The sequence below is a fragment of the Cardiocondyla obscurior genome, linkage group LG22 (genome assembly GCF_019399895.1).
Source record: "Cardiocondyla obscurior isolate alpha-2009 linkage group LG22, Cobs3.1, whole genome shotgun sequence".
In the NCBI taxonomy this organism is placed as follows: Eukaryota; Metazoa; Arthropoda; class Insecta; order Hymenoptera; family Formicidae; genus Cardiocondyla; species Cardiocondyla obscurior.
Window position 1 is genome coordinate 1,447,534 of NC_091885.1, and position 15,768 is coordinate 1,463,301.

The window sequence follows — 15,768 nt, forward strand, 5'->3', positions numbered from 1 at the left end:
TTACCAGAAGACATTTAGTTCCTTCGACTCGTCGATAAATCACGAAACGTTAGCGCCACGGATATTCGCGCTTCCGCACGTTTATTTCAATGCGGAGTACATTATCCTCTTTCCAAAACGGGGAGTAAAATATTTAATTAATTTCAGTCAGATTCTCCAACATTACCGTAAGGATTAATGAAGTTGCCGGGCTCGTTGAGAAAAGCGGTTGCTCATAAAGCATTTGCTCGAAAACGGAGCAGGCGAGGATAATATTTCATTCTCAGGCACGGAATATTATTTTTCAATAATTCAGCTAACTGGCGAGAAAGGTATATATATATATCGGCCGGCTATATCGTCCGAACGGTGGACCCTGCCTTTTTCCCTATTTCTCGTGCCGCATGTATCCTTCCTTTTTGCTTCGTTCCACCTGACCTTAGCCGACGCGCAATCGAGCGTAGTCCGCGCTCTGGCGGTTATGTAGCGGCGAGCTAGGCGTATTTTGCGGCGCCCGTGGTCCGATTCCGTACGTGGGATGCCGTCGCGCCACAGTAAATTCTCGATGCAAATGAGATCCCTGATACGGCGCGAAATATAAATCCGAAAAACCCGAGGGGGGGGAGGGAGGAATATTTATGTCCATTATCTGAGAGCCGACTGAAATCGCACCGATCCGTTTCGCGGCTCGCTTTTACGCGCCCAGAAATACGGTCAAGTCAGATTACGGTTTTTGGGAATATTACGGGAAAACCACTTACAGGATCGATTAACTTACTGTCATGAGATACCGCTGAAATATCGCGCGGCCTACCGCGGAGAGATTGCGTGAAAATAGTAATAAGATTTCTCGGCTGAATTATTTATCTCTGGGTAATCGAGAGAAATCGCAATTTAATGTGTATCCTAAGCCGTTCTTAAATATCGCAGGTCATTTAAGTAAATGTCATAATTTTTATTAATTGAACTTAATTTTTCTTCTTTTTTTTTATTTTTATTTCTTTTTTTTTTTAACGAGCAAGCAACATTTGTCAAACGAATTAAAGAATTAAATTTAGGAAAAAATTTATTTTTCTGTCATAAAATGTTACTTAGTTTATTTGAAAGATTTTAATTTTTTACAGACGCAGACGGAAAATTTTTTTGTTATATTTATTATTATATAAAGTTTAATTGAGACTTGGCGAGCGAGGCGACATTAAAATTACGGTACAAGCTCTAGAACCGAAGCTCTAATTAGTATAACAGTTTGGGTACGCGGCCGTTTTAATCGCATGCCCTCCATTATCATCTAGAGCGCGTTCTCCGGAGGGATATCACGCGAAGGTGTTCGAGGTCTTTAACACGTCAGGAGTACGGACGTACCCGAATCAACACCGGTTAGTTCTCCTAACAAAGTTACCGGCTAAATAAAATTACAGGCTTATGCCAGTAGGTCGCATTAGCATTATCTGATCGACCAGACGTGATTCAGTTTCATTAAAAAAAAAAAAAAAAAAAGGGAAAAAAGAAAAAATAAAATAAAAAGAAGAAGGGGAGAAAACGAAATAAGCATCGCGCTAAGGCCTCGCAAATGCGCAACGTGCTTGCAGGTTTTGCAACTTATCGATTGCCCTCGTGCTCGATTTCTACATCTCCCTCTCGACAGAACGTATTTTATTTCGAAGGAAAATATTTTATTCCGGAATCTATATTGTTAAGAGAGGTTTGGTCAAGGCTGGTGAGATTTCTTAATGTAGGATTTCTCTCGGATTCGCCGTGCAGAGCGCGCGCGCGGGGGAGGGGAAAAAAAAGGTTTAGGAGTTCATATTCGATGTACACAAATTCGAAATCGCGAGTTTATTGGAAAAACCAACGGGAAAACGGAATTCGATATTACGTACATCTTTGGCCTCTCGCCCTGTCCCCGGCGTTTCCATTAATCGATATTCGACGGCCGGGTTTTATCGAACTGTCCCCCCGGTAGATTAGAAACTTGACACACACGATGGCGTAGGCGCGGTCGAAAAGGTGCTAACTTCTCGAAACTAATAACCGATGTGACAAGCAGATTTCCCCGTTCCCAATCGAAACCATTATTAAGCCATCTACTGTCCTCGCGGCACTTTGTCCGGATTGGTGGTTTCATCCCCTTCTTCCCGACGTTCCTCAGGAGCTCAAGCCTGGGATTTGGCCAGGCGCCAACGTATTCATTCCGGAAACTAGCCGACCGATCTAAGGGGCCAATTATTTAATCAATTCCACCCTCTTAGCGGACTGGGATAGCGGAGATGGCCCATTCGAAACGTGGAACCGCCGACAAGGACGTCGACGTCTACGACGTCGGAGACGACAATTGAAATCGGTCCGTCCTTGTCTCTTTCGCGATATTCGGACCCGCTTACCGACCAACGCTCGGACATGCTTCAAGGACGTCGTCGACGTCCTTGTTATAGATTCTCGAACGAAACCTATCCTTTGACGAAGGTACCTCGAATAATCGGATACTATAAATTTAGATTAATCGCTACTCGATTGTTTAATTCATTCTCTCAGGGCTAATGAATTTAATTGCGATAAGCACGGTCTAAGTGATTGACATTTAAAAACGCCGATATATCATTTTTCTTTCTTTTTATTTGCAGTAATAATTTTTTTTAAATAAATATAAATTTAAACGTATGAAATATTATTTCACGAATGTGTTTATTTTTCGTTAGCAGGGTGGAAAAAAAAAATTTATGAAATTAAATCATACCTTTTTGATACGTGTGTCAAGCTTCTTATCCACTGTATTTAATCTCCTCGGAGCTTTCAACATTTTAAATACGCCGTGGGATAAATATATAAATATGCGCGAGTCTATAACCCTGGGTGTTATGAATGAACTGACAAACAAGCTATCTCGCATGATACATTCGCGGTATATTGGCCTATATTGATCGCGTATCATCATATCCGAAGCGCCACGAAGCAGGTTTAACGTCAATTAATTTGAAACTTCGGCATAGCAATTGCGAGAGAGCGCGAAAGAGGGGGAGGGGAGGGACGGTATATAGGATAGATGGGATTTCAGGAACTCGCGAAGATCTGAATATTGCCAATGAAATTAAGGGGAGCGAAGGAAATACGTGCCGGAGTATATACTCACCGCGTTACCCAATTTCGCTGATAATGTTACAACGATATTTATAACGATCGCGGTTAAGTCCGACCAATTTTCTAATTAATTAATTACTTGTGTCGCTAAGCAGCGATTAGTTAATTACTTGTCGCACGATTGGAAGCCGCGAACGGGAGAAGCTGCGATCTAATTATAGGAAGCTTCAATTAACTTGATCTAATCAGCCCTTTTTACATTTTATTGTTTATTTGCGCGAGCGCTCTTAAAATTTTTGCTTTTAGGGTAATTTCGTAATTGCATCGCGAAGCGCCATAGTATCTGCGTCGCGAATTTTAATCGCCTGATTATCGAGATTAGTAAATTAGCCTAAAATCATAATGCCGGTCACTGAAGCTGATTGCGCGGCGGCGGGCAGCTAATGATATCGTCGAATTATCGGTAGGTGGTTGCGTCTCGGTGATTTCCGATCGTTTAAAACATTTTGCGTGTTACGCGCCGTATTTTTTTCCCCCCTCCGTCTCTTTCGAACCGGCGGACGTGATTTGAATCCTGATAGCAGTATCAAACATTTGAGACTAACCGAGTGAGAGGATCGTCGCGACCGTCGAAAATTAAACGAAACGATGTATCTTACGTCGTCGGCGCCGATTATTTTCGCACGTTTTGCGTAGAATATCGCAATAAGCCGCGATTTAGCGGAGTGTCGAGTCTGATGCGCCATAAAATTCCATCCCGCCGCCGTTCATATTGAGTTCCGCCGGCACGAGCGGCGACGACGTCTTGCTTCCATTAAGATAGATATATCCCCCTCCCCTCCGCCTTTACCGAAGCAGTTCCGTAGGAATTCGACGGCGTGAATGCGCGGTCTGATAACCCGGAATGCCGACGGAGAAGAGACTGCGCGGAATGAGTGATAATAAAAATCGCGCCCATACACGCGCGCCTATAATACTAGCGCACCTACACACGCGCACGCATCTGTCAATCCGCAATGGAATGCCACCGTTGACGGTGTCAGAATTTATGGAATCCCTGGCGCGGACACAAAATTTTAATAACCGATTCCGCGAAATTCCATCTCGCTTCCGGTTAGCAAATTGGTCGGGCGCGGTTTTTCACAATACCGAAATCGTCTTCTCGTACTTCGAATGGGTGCGCTCGCGCTAGTTTTATCTCTCGCGACGGACGGTAACGCGCGACCAGCTCGCACGATCCCCTCCAAGTCTCGCACGAAAATACGATTGAGCTGGCGTACGCACGTGATCGCGATACGTATCTCGGCTGCCGCGGCCGCGTCCACGTAAATAGGTCAGTTATACATATACGAATCCGTTATGCCCCGATGCTGACGTGGCATCGTACACTCGACGGTAATAGTGGACCTGCTTAAATTACATACATGTATATGTACGTTGAATCAAATGCGCGCAATCACGTTTCCTTCGTTCTAACTTCAGGGTTTTTTTTTTCCTTTATTTTTCCCTTCCAGTGCTTTTTCGCGAACGGCCCAATTTTTTTTTTTTTAATCGAGATTATTCACGCGGTACGGACAAATCTTCACTTACAATCGGCACATCAGATCCATCAGATAAACGTCCTGCCCGTTCTACAAAATAAATATTACCCGAGCATAAAACGGGTTGTAAAAAATTGTGTTGTTTGCAGAAATCAAATGTTTGTTTTAAGCCAGGTGAACAATTTTTTTTTGTCTTTTTTCTTTTTTTTTTTATCTGATGAATAGAATTGACCGTGGACCATGCCTGAACGGCATGGAAACGCCTTTGTCATCGAGGGTTCGATGAAACGGTGCGCAGCAATTCGTGATAACGAGATGCATGAGTTGAGTTATAGATTCACATTATGCCGGCCCGCATGGATTTCCTCTGCCAGCGGCGTGACGTATCGCGCTCGCAAGTTACCGTGCACGGCAACTTCGTCATAACGCCGAGGGCTGACGTTAATTTAACGTTAGCCCGCGGTAGGGAAACTAATTACAAAATACATTTATATACTCGTCCGTTTTCGAATTCTTGCTCGGCGGTTAATCCCGCTATTTGCTCTCGCGCTCGCCGGCACTCTTCGAGACATGCCGCTACCCGAAAGGCGCTCGCACGTTTGGAAAAATTCTAAAACGCGTACCGTGTAAAATATTTTTTAATTAACCGAGAGAGAGTTGGATTTAATTCTCTCATCAGATTAACATAACAAATGTAACATCCGTACATGTGCAATTTCTCTTTTATATAGTACATATAAAGAAAAAAAAAAAAAACTTTGCGGGTGAGATAAAAATAAAAGAGAGAGAGAGAGAGAGAAAAAAAAAAGAAGAAAGAAATGATACCCGGGCTCATCAGCTAGACTCGCTTTGGCGCGTTCCTGATTCCCATCATAAAAACCTCTCGGCTCCCGTAGCGACGGCGGCAATTTTCGTGTTTTCACATCCCGTGCCTGTCGTACGAGCGTGTAAGGCCCCGTGACACGTAACTTTTTACGACCGGAAAAATAATCTCGCGCAATACGGTTATGAGAGCCCGTCACCGATACACTGGCATCACTCAGGCGCATAATTCCGTCCGCCCCTACGCGTAGACTTATTTACGTCTCGCGAATATAAAACGAGAGGCTTAATGACTCCTTATCTGGAGCGTAGTCGTCGCCGTCGTCGTCGTCGTCGTTGCCGCGATTATTAAGAGCGGCAAATTTAATGAGTGCCGTTAAAGCGGGCGCGTAAAATCGCTGGGGGTGGAAAAGTACGCGCGGGTGCGTAACTTGCCGCTTCTGTCGTGACTGTCATGAATAATCGTAAGATATAAACTCCGAGACCGAGCGGGGAAAACGTAAGGGTGAGGGTGGGCCGAGGTGAAGGAGGCTGGGGATTATTACGCGGAGAACGGCGTTGTGTCGCGAGCGAACGGAAGATAAAATACGCGATAAAATATATCGCCTCTAAATACTCTTCGACGTCGACGGGGGGGAGAGATGGGCGATTGGGCTGTGCTCCCACGGGAAGCGAAGGCATCCCGAGGGGCAGGACAGGCGAGGGGGTGTAAAAGGGCAGGGAACACGGCGATACCACGCCCGCGTTATTATACGCCAAGTTAACGACAAGATTGTTTCTCAAAGTTAATTTACATCCACCGAGGGGGGGCCCCCACCGCCTGAGAGAGAAGAGGCAGCGCGCCGATACCTTCTCGCACAATCTCGCCAAATTAATATTCCGTTCTATTCGTGGGAAATCTCTTCAACGATGAGAGACGACGCGACGTGTGCTCACGCCGAGAGCTCCGCAAACAAGACGGAATAACAGTGGTTTAGTTGACGTGCGCCCCCGAAATGGCGACATCGCGATTGCGTATCTCGGGGATGCATCCGTCTGTTTGCCCGCGAGGAAGCTTCACGCATGAGGGAACGCATTTGCGTTATTACGAAAAGTGTTGCCGTAGAATGGGATTATAGAATTGCACACATTCTCGAAATATATTATGCTCATTACGGCGCACCGTCTAGCCACTTCAGGCGATTGAAAAAGCAGACGACATGATTTTTATAATTCAATTAAAAAAAAAAAGACAAACACGTAGACGATTAAGATTAATATGCTGACTTTAATAGTAAGGTACGTGAAATATTACCGACGATTGTCGTATTTTGAATATCACAATTATTGTAATATTTAATATACATTTTAAATTTAAAAGACTCACTTAAAATTATATATTGAGATAAAATGGTAAATGGATATATTTGAAATACATTAAATTCACCGGCTTTAATAAATTCTTATCTACCCGAGATAACCATTTTAGACGCTTTTCAATTGCGTATTACGGCGTGCGAAAATTTATCACGCATAAATATACGAGTACGATTATAAACGACGGTACTGATAATATTAGCTGGAAAATAATGAGCCGCCGTCGACTTTTTCCTTTGTAAAATTTTGACAAAAGTTATAACTTTTCCCGGTCGCAATTCCTCGCGGCGCGGATGGATACTTTAAATTTTAAAGGGCCCCCCCATTGGCGATTCATTTATTCGCGTGAACACCGCGGTAACGACCGTACAAGAATGAATGCTAAACATCGAGCGTAAAAATATCGCGATCGCCATCGACAGCGACGGTTATACTCTCGCGAATGGGAACGCATGTGAAACGTATCTCGCGCTTTCACGCTTTTCCGAGAGCTTTCAGGACGGATGCCGACCAACTCGCTCGCAAACCACCGAACGCGCCCACCCTATTCTCTCTTTCTCTCTCTCTCTCTTTCGTTCTCCACCCGACTCCCCTATTCGTGCTCCCTGTAGATTCGTGCAATGCCCCGACGCTTTCACACACGCGAATATTCCAAGTCGAGGGAGATCGACACGGCACTCGACAGCGCGACTGTATTATCGAGGGATGCAAGTCGCGTGTCGATGGCATGCCTTCGTGGCTCCAAAGTCGACGCAGTATGGCGATGAAATGCGAGAGGGATATCGAAAGCCCGGCGGGTTATACTCCTTGCTCCATTATTGGGCTTAATCAGCTAAACTCGTGCATACCCGATAGTTAATAGCGAGAAGTAGTATCTAACTACTACATCATCTGTCTCATTTACATATCAAGCGCGCGCGTGCCTTCGCGGCTCTTATCGCGCGGTCTAATGGACAGCGAGATGTATAGAAAAATGTACAGGCGGCGTATCGCGGCACATCGTTAAATAACTGACCGGTGGATAAGTAAAACTGCGTTAATTCGCGGCGAGTGCGAAACGTCGACGAGAGAAATGAAATGTCATGGTGTTTCGTGTCCGCAAACAGCGTCGACTCACGCGGGCTCGCGAGGCGTTGCCGGAGACGTTACGTACGACTTGTGACTCAACGAGCTTCTTTCAGGAAACATCAGCGACTCGCACTACATCACGTACATGACAAGTAAGTACAAACAAACGCTCGCAAAGCGGAGGTGGCGAGCGTCGGGGGACGCCCGATGTTATCCGGCCGGCTAACATCTAGGGCGCCCGCTCGCGCTCGCACACATCGTAGCTATTACTAGACCGCCGTGGAACGAATTGCGGAAACCCGTACGCGGCTCGTTGGCAAAAATACACATCGCCCGCTCCCGCGATAAAGGGCGCAAAAGGGCGGCGCGAGGGGAAACGAGGTCAGAAGAAGTGGACCTCGCGCACGTAACATCGATCAGAACCTCGGAATCGGGCGTTTCGAAACACGCGCGTCGTGCACCCGGCGTGCCGGCTGCGAGATCTCCCGCAAATCAGCCTGTTTTCGAGCACGGGCTGGTCAATTTCACAGACGGGGGAGAGTGAGGGGATTAAAGGGCGAGGAGAGGCGGCCCCCCGGTATCTAAATTTCAAATCCACTAATGTGTATTTTTGCCTCGGGTCGTTCCGCGCGCCGTTCTCCGTTTCGCCTGTACGTCCGGCTCTCTTCATCCTCGGTTATCGGCCGGCTTTCTCCGGAACGCTTTGAATTTCAAATTCGACACGACCACCGTGTCGGCCGTCGCGGCAACAACCGACTTTCGAGTGTTTCCACCCGCTTATGCCCTGTCATTTGTTTCCGTCGCCCACTCCACCCTCCCCCCCCCTCTTTGTGTAACCCGGTTACGCGTAACAGACACCGCGATCTACGCGCGCGGTATCTCTGGTCAGCTCGCACTTTTATTTATGGCGCCACCCCCGGTATGTATCAGAATTGATTCTGTGATTTATTTCGCGGCCGATAGCGTAAAGCGCGGGTCCGTGCTGTCAGCCAGGCACGGAAAGGCGAATTTCGAGACTTTGCCCCTCCCCCCGATCCTCCTTCCCCTCGAAACGTTGCGTGCGACGTAACGATTACGTTATATAATTTTCTCACGTCTACCTTACGGGGTTTGCGGAGTCTATTCGCTCGCTCGTTCTCGCGCGCCCGAGGCGGTCGCGTAATAGTCCGCCGATTGGAGTAAACGCGCACGCATAACGGGAAGCGAGAGAGGGCGAGATACCGTCTTTTTTCCGGAGGGAAAAAAAATAACACACTCGAGCATTACGCTAATGCGCCGCTTTAACGGCAATGTAACTCCGACGTTATCGTCGACTAATCTTCTGCCGGCAATGTCTTTTAACGGTTCTTGCCGGTCTTCTTAATGCACGGGACTTTGCACCTAATTGCACGCTACGGCCCGACGATCGCGAAAGTTCCGTCCGCGTTGTTCGCGCGAGCTACGGCAGGAAGCAAGAAAGTCCCAGCCAGTTGGTAGGGATGAGAGGAGGCACGACCTGACTTTCCCTCCCCCCCCCTTCCTCTCTCCCTCCCTCGGCTAATTGAAGCGCAATTAACCGCGTTAAAACGCCAAGTGCTGATTAGGGCGCTACGTCTACGTCGCGGGGGCGACCTACTAATCTATGCGCATACGTGACGGCGGTGGTTCTTGCGTAAATTGAAAGTCGTCCTTGCCCTCTCATCGCTCGGCAAGAGTGCACTCGACCGCTGAAATTCGCCGTGGTATTACCCTTCATCCTACTCGACCCTCGACACCGTTAAGCACACCGTCTATGAGTTTCTAAACGACGATTGAGTTAAAGAAATGGTAACGTTTATACGGCAATGAAAATTAAGTTGTTTGCCGTAGAATCGAGTGATGGGAAATTTTTTAAATTTGTTTTTCTAATATTTTTTTGATAAACGGCGCGATTAATAAATCTTGAACTTATTTTAATTATTACTTTTTTTTTTTTTTTTAATAATTGACATTTTGGAATTAGCAGCGTAATCTTTTTTTTTTTTTTTTTTAATTTAAAGGGAACGATCGTAACGAATTGACGGAGTTTAATTTTTTCATGCTCGACGTAACGGCGAGGGAACGGCGCAGTAAAATCTTTCAAAGTCCTCTCCGGGTTTTAGATGGACGGAACATACTTCGCGTCGCAAAGGAATGCGCATGACGTTGTTTCGGGATTAGATAATTCAAGAAAGACTTCGAACGCGCGCGACGGAGCCTCGTGAATATTCACAAGTTCGCCGAATTGCGGGGGGACTCTCCCACCGAGACTTCGATTGTTCTCTTTGGTCGCCGCAAGAAGCTTCGTCGTCGTCGAGACACTCGGAGAAACGCGAGTGCGGCTAAGAAACGCTAATTGCGCCGAAGATGCCGCCGGGACGGCACTGTAGAGACGCCGTCAGCGTCGCTATCGCTGCGATTTTACAATGAGCCGAAGGCAACGGTGGATGATCGCGTTCGCTTGGTCGGGATTCGCCGCCGCCGGCAGATCCGGCGTTCGCGAGAAACGGCTGCAGAAGGGGGTACCACCTACCTACTTATTTAGAATATTGCCGGCATACATCTGCATAAATTCAGCGCAGGCCCTTCGACATTCGCGTCGCACCGACCCGCCGACTCTACCCCGGACTTACCCGCGAAGAGACGACGTTCCCTCAGACCGGGGCGAGGGAACGGTCGTTCGACACGGAGGTTGTCCCGCCCTCCCGTCGTTCCGCAGCCGCCATCAGCATCATACCGCTCGTAAAGAAATCCCTCGTGACGGTGCCTGAAAGCTTCCCCGGGGCGCAAACACGTGAGGGTAAAAAAAAAAAAAAAAAAAAAAAAAAAAATTTTTAGACGCGTCGCCCGTTATAAAAATATCTTCGACGTGCGAGCGTGTATTATCGCGCGCGCGGGGAGAGATTAAAGTATCCTGGCAAACGTGCTCGATAACCGATGATCCATTCCCCGACGAATGCGGGAACGCGCGCGGTGGAAGATAAGAGAGACGTAGCGACGTATGGCAACGGAAAAAGAAACGCCCGCGAGGACGCGTAGCTCGACGCGGCGGGGTGAAGCGGGGCGCGATGAGAAGAAGGTTGGGTGTATTCTCTCGGCGGTAATATCTATATTACGTGAACGAGGAAGGCGGAAGGGACGAGAGAAGCGGGGTGGGGAAAGAGAGAACGAGCGGTACGATCCTCTGTATATGCACGCGGGAATTACGTGAATCTCGATGGGAACGTGGATGCTGCTGCGCGCGCGGCCCGCTCGCGCCGCAGGCCCCCGTATACATATTCAAATTGAATTATACGCGCTACCAGACGCGTTGATTCGAAATCATTCGACGGCTTGGTATCTCGAAAACAAGCCAGTATCACCGCCCTACCGACCGGTCCGCCCTCCCTCTCCCTCCCTCCTCCCCCTCGCGCGAGTTTCCGCTCTGCAGGACTGTCGTTCTCTATCCTGACTAATGGAAATTCTCTGCGAGAAGTTGGTTAAACGCATTCGCTTTGCATTCGTATCGAAGCGGCGGTTGTGTTGGGGCTCTATCCCCGTACGACTTCGTGCCCGGCGCGTGCGAAAGTGATGCATCGGTGCACCTATCGAGGAATTTGGAAATCGCCATTCGGTCCCGGTGTGTCTCGCTGATTCCCCTCCCAATTTCAGCGCGGTCAGCGTCAAAACGTAATTATTTGATGTATCGGAGTGCCGCAGAAATTGAAGTTTCTCGAATTCTAGCTTCCGTTTATTAAAATAAATCACAGATCGGAAAAGAGACTGAGGGAAAACAATAAAAAAAAATATTTAAAAAAAATAAAAACGAAAGAAGAGACGACGGAAGACCAGACGGAAATAAAGAAAATATTGCATTAAAAGAATTCGAAATAGAAAACGCCGCAACAACGACTCGTTTTGTTAACGATAGCATCGCGGATGCAGAATAGTCCCCCGTTCGGGTCGAGAGGAGGAACACCGCGGGCTTGTATTCCGCTCCCCTGCCGGCGAAAGGGACGAGTGAATAAATTAAGAAGGCGCCGGGAAGAGTAACGAATCTTCCGTCGTGTCTCCTCGTGTCGCCGTAGAAATTATTCTTTCCTCCCTTCATCTCGCACGGGCTCGTCTCTCCGCCGGCGTTGTTTATCTCATTAAAGGAACGCGGAAAACGGATAATCCCCCGGTTGACAAATCGCGCCCGGCGTCGACGGAGTCGGTTCCCCGTCCGTTCCTTTCAGCGGCGTAACTTTATCGCGGAGGAAAGAACGAGCTAGGTGGTAACGGAAGCGCCGGGCGGAAAGGGGTTTTAGAGTGCCGACGACGTTAGGCGATGGATAGGGGAGAGTAACCGGGCCCCCAGCGTTAGCGGCGGATACCCAGCCTCCCGTCGTAATGGACGCTTTAATTCCAAAGGAGAATAAATTGCAATTTTTCCAACCGCGCGACGTCAGTCACGGCACCGCCGAGAGAACGAACGGTTCTCGTTACCGGCAACGGCGTCAAAGAAAAATACCGCGATTGAATGTAGCCGCGGTTCTCCCATCGTATTAAAAAATCACGAAACGATCGGAATTAATGAGACGGCGTTTAACAATCTTCGGTCAAACGGGGAAGCACGTCGCTGCTCGCGACGTTAGAAGGATATCTCGCCGTGTTCTCATATATTTCTGTGTTAACCCATCCGCGAGAAATAATTAAAAGTTTTATTAATAAAATATATATCTTAATATCTATATCTATATAAAATATCTATATAAAATCTATATATTAATAAAATATCTATCGCCGAACGTACGGAGGCGTTTCTGGCACGGTGTATTTTATGATTCAAAGTGCTTTAGTAAAAATATCGCCGAATTATATAATAAAGATAACGGTGGAGGTCGGGGTATTCTTAGTTTGATCTAGTTTCCGGAATTCGAGTACTTAATCGGGTTCGAGTTCTTTTTTCTTTTTTTATTTCTTATCTACAAATGATTCATGCAAGATGTTAAATAAATAGCTGCTTCTGCTATTGGAATTAAACCATCTCGGTCGGACGATAATTCAGAACGAATCGCGAGTCGTATCTCATTTAGCTCGGAGGCTTTAATCGTAGATTTATATCGCTCGCGTGTTTAACTTTCCCTAATTGTTGTAAGCAAATTGTGCGTTTTAAACCAGTCAAGCTGCGTCAGTAACATATTTATTCAAATATACAAATAAAAATGAGCACAAGTGGCAAGCACGGAGAAAAATATCGACATTATACTCCCATTTTATCCCGTATAAATTTCAATTTAATTACATTTGTTTCGTTCAATGTTTGCTCAAATGAGCGTGTACGTTTTCTCGTATTACGCCGATTCGTCCGCGCGCGCGCCGGCAAAATTTTCATTATTTTAACCCGGCCAGATTCCACTCGGCGTTGTTAACACATCATATTCGAGCAATGAGACACAAGTTCGCCCTTACGCCGCGGCGCTCGGCCCATCTATCTCGGCCAAGTTTGAAATGTGTATCAGCGCGCAGAAGAGCGTGGATGAAAATCCATTTAAATTAAATTAATATTTACCATACGGCCGATCGGGAAAGAGATAACGCAAGCGGGTGCACAGGAGTTGAACGGAGCTTCCGCCGGGGATTTTGATATCAAAATGCGAATTCCGCGTAATTATCGGTGATAAACCTGCATTGAATCTGCACGTGTGCACTCATCAACCAGATTGTTATCCCGCGCTCTCTCTTTTCTCTTCGCCAGCGGCCCAACCCTCCCCCGCCCTCCCTCTCGTCTTTGTGAACACTTCTCGCGGACGTTGCCGCCGCGATGCGAGGTCACCGCACATTTTATATGTACCGTACGTACCCGTGTATAAATGGCTGCGTTTACAATCAGTGCTAGGCGAGTGGAAGCGAAGTGACATCGGCGCCGACGACTCTGTAGCTGCATCGGAAATTGCACGCGCGGGGCGTATCGACCCGACGAGAAGCGCGCGCGGACGGCACGAAATTTCGAGCTAACCGGCGTTTGGCCGAGGTGCCCGCACTCGTCCTCTTTCGAATTCGGTCGCGGTACCGGCGAGCCCGAAATGACTCCCGATCCGTAATTACCGCCCTCCCTCCCCCTTCCCCCCGCTTCGTTTCCATAAATGAGCCCTGCGTACGTCGCGCGGGGCGCCGCTCACGTCCACGTGTTATTTAGGGGCAGAGCGTATATCAGAATCCGTTTAAACGCATCCCGTATTTGTTTCGCGATTCGCCCACCAAAACTCGCCTCTCCTCCCGACAGCCCCGCGGGGGAAACGCGTTAATGTAATTGCCGCGTATTTTCAGTAATATTCCTACAGCGGTCGCGCGTTTTCCGATACGCGCGGCGGGGTCTTCGTTGAAAATCACTGCTTTAATACGGCTGTATTTTGATATTAATTAGCGATAGTACCGCTCGCATGAACACGTCTTTCAGGAATTATCCACGTGACGAAATTGATTGAAGCGTTACGTGTCAGCGCCCGGGTCTCGACCGGCCGAGCGATTAGTATTCTCTCCGCTGGATTTTTACCGATTGATTATTCTAGGAATGTATTTATTGGCGCGCTGGCGGCTCTTAAGAACTATTTTTTTATTTTTATTTTTTTTAATTTTTTATTTTCTTTTTTTCTTTTTCTTTGCACAGTGTCGCTCGGCATCGTTCGCGCGTGCGTTTGCCAGCCACGAATCGATTTTATAATACGTTCGGTAGTCAGTAACGCGTAATGTTATTCAAATCGCATGCAGATTGCTCCGTTATCGGCTACTTTTTCAATTACGACGTGGCGGGCTATAAAATGTAATGTCGACACCGGCAGCGGAACTTTTTCTCCGAGTTATCTGCGCCCGTGCCGAATAGCTATAAACTTTAAGTATGAGATATTGCCGTCGCGCATTTTTATACGGATTCGCGATCGATTCGCGCGGTAAAAATCGCGAGGGGGGGAGGAGGGAGGGAGATCGCCGGCGACGAGGCCGCGCGCGCGGAGCAGAATCCGGTCCGGAATGTCGGCGGCAGTCGCGCGACATGCATCCAATACCGACCAGTCTTTATTGCGAAATGTTTCACGACCCGGTCACCTGCATCCCTGATTGCATTGGACCCTCTGACCTTTTCACAAATGACTTTATTGCGGGACGAGTAACATTTTCCCGTGTGCTGCGCGCGAAATTACTCGGGGATAACTTTTCGTGGATACGAGGATCGTAGTAGAAGTCTTTGTCCCGGGTTACTATTTTCATTTCCACCAGAAAGAGAGAGAGAGGTTTATTTCTCTTTGTCTCTCACTTTCACTCCTTCGTTCTCTCGTTCGCTCTCGCTCTCTCCCTCTCTCTCTTTAAAAGTGGTCCGACATTCATTTCGCGGGATGCAACGACGGCATGCCTCGCTTTTCGCAATCTAATTTTCACCGGCGTTTAATCTTTGTGTACACTCGCCGGCTCGCGTGCAACCCGGCAGCGCGAGTCTCTCAGAAAAGAGCAGCTAGTGGCGAGCACGTGCGAGCTTTTCCAATATTTTTCGAGCCGAGCTATTACTCCCGCCTTGACAACGTGCCCCTACAGCTCTCGCGTGTTTTTCCCTTATCGTCTCAGTCGAAATCACATTCATCGGCCTCTCTCGCGCAATTTTTTTCATTTTTTCTTTCTTTCTTTTTTTTCTATCTTTCCACCAAAAATGATTTATTTATTCGCGAAGAGGAGAGTGCGGGATCGGGGAGAATTTCAGATGAATAAATGTCAGCGGCTAAAGTAAATTAACCCTCATGTATTCAACGTATTTTCAGTCGCACGCTCTAATTCGCTACATCAAAAATATCGCTAAATTAAATCTTCGCCGCGATTGGTTTGGAATTCATAAAGATTATATTTCATTATATTTACGACATGTATTTCTAACTAACGGTCAGATATGATAAATCAATTATTGGAATATAATACGTTA

The 15,768-nt window shown here is 47.2% G+C and overlaps 1 protein-coding gene across 17 annotated transcripts in view; it reads left to right on the forward strand.

Moving 5' to 3' along the window:
- The window catches only part of Lar (tyrosine-protein phosphatase Lar), a 403,675-nt gene that overhangs the window by 261,474 nt on the left and 126,433 nt on the right, over positions 1-15,768 (forward strand). For 16 of the 17 annotated variants that reach the window (XM_070671186.1, XM_070671188.1, XM_070671201.1 and 13 more), the window contains one exon: positions 7,958-7,996. The exons of the other annotated variant lie outside the window; for it this stretch is intronic. In XM_070671186.1, coding sequence (XP_070527287.1) covers positions 7,958-7,996 — 39 coding nt within the window. The remainder of the gene's footprint in view (positions 1-7,957; positions 7,997-15,768) is intronic. 17 annotated transcript variants of the gene reach the window in all.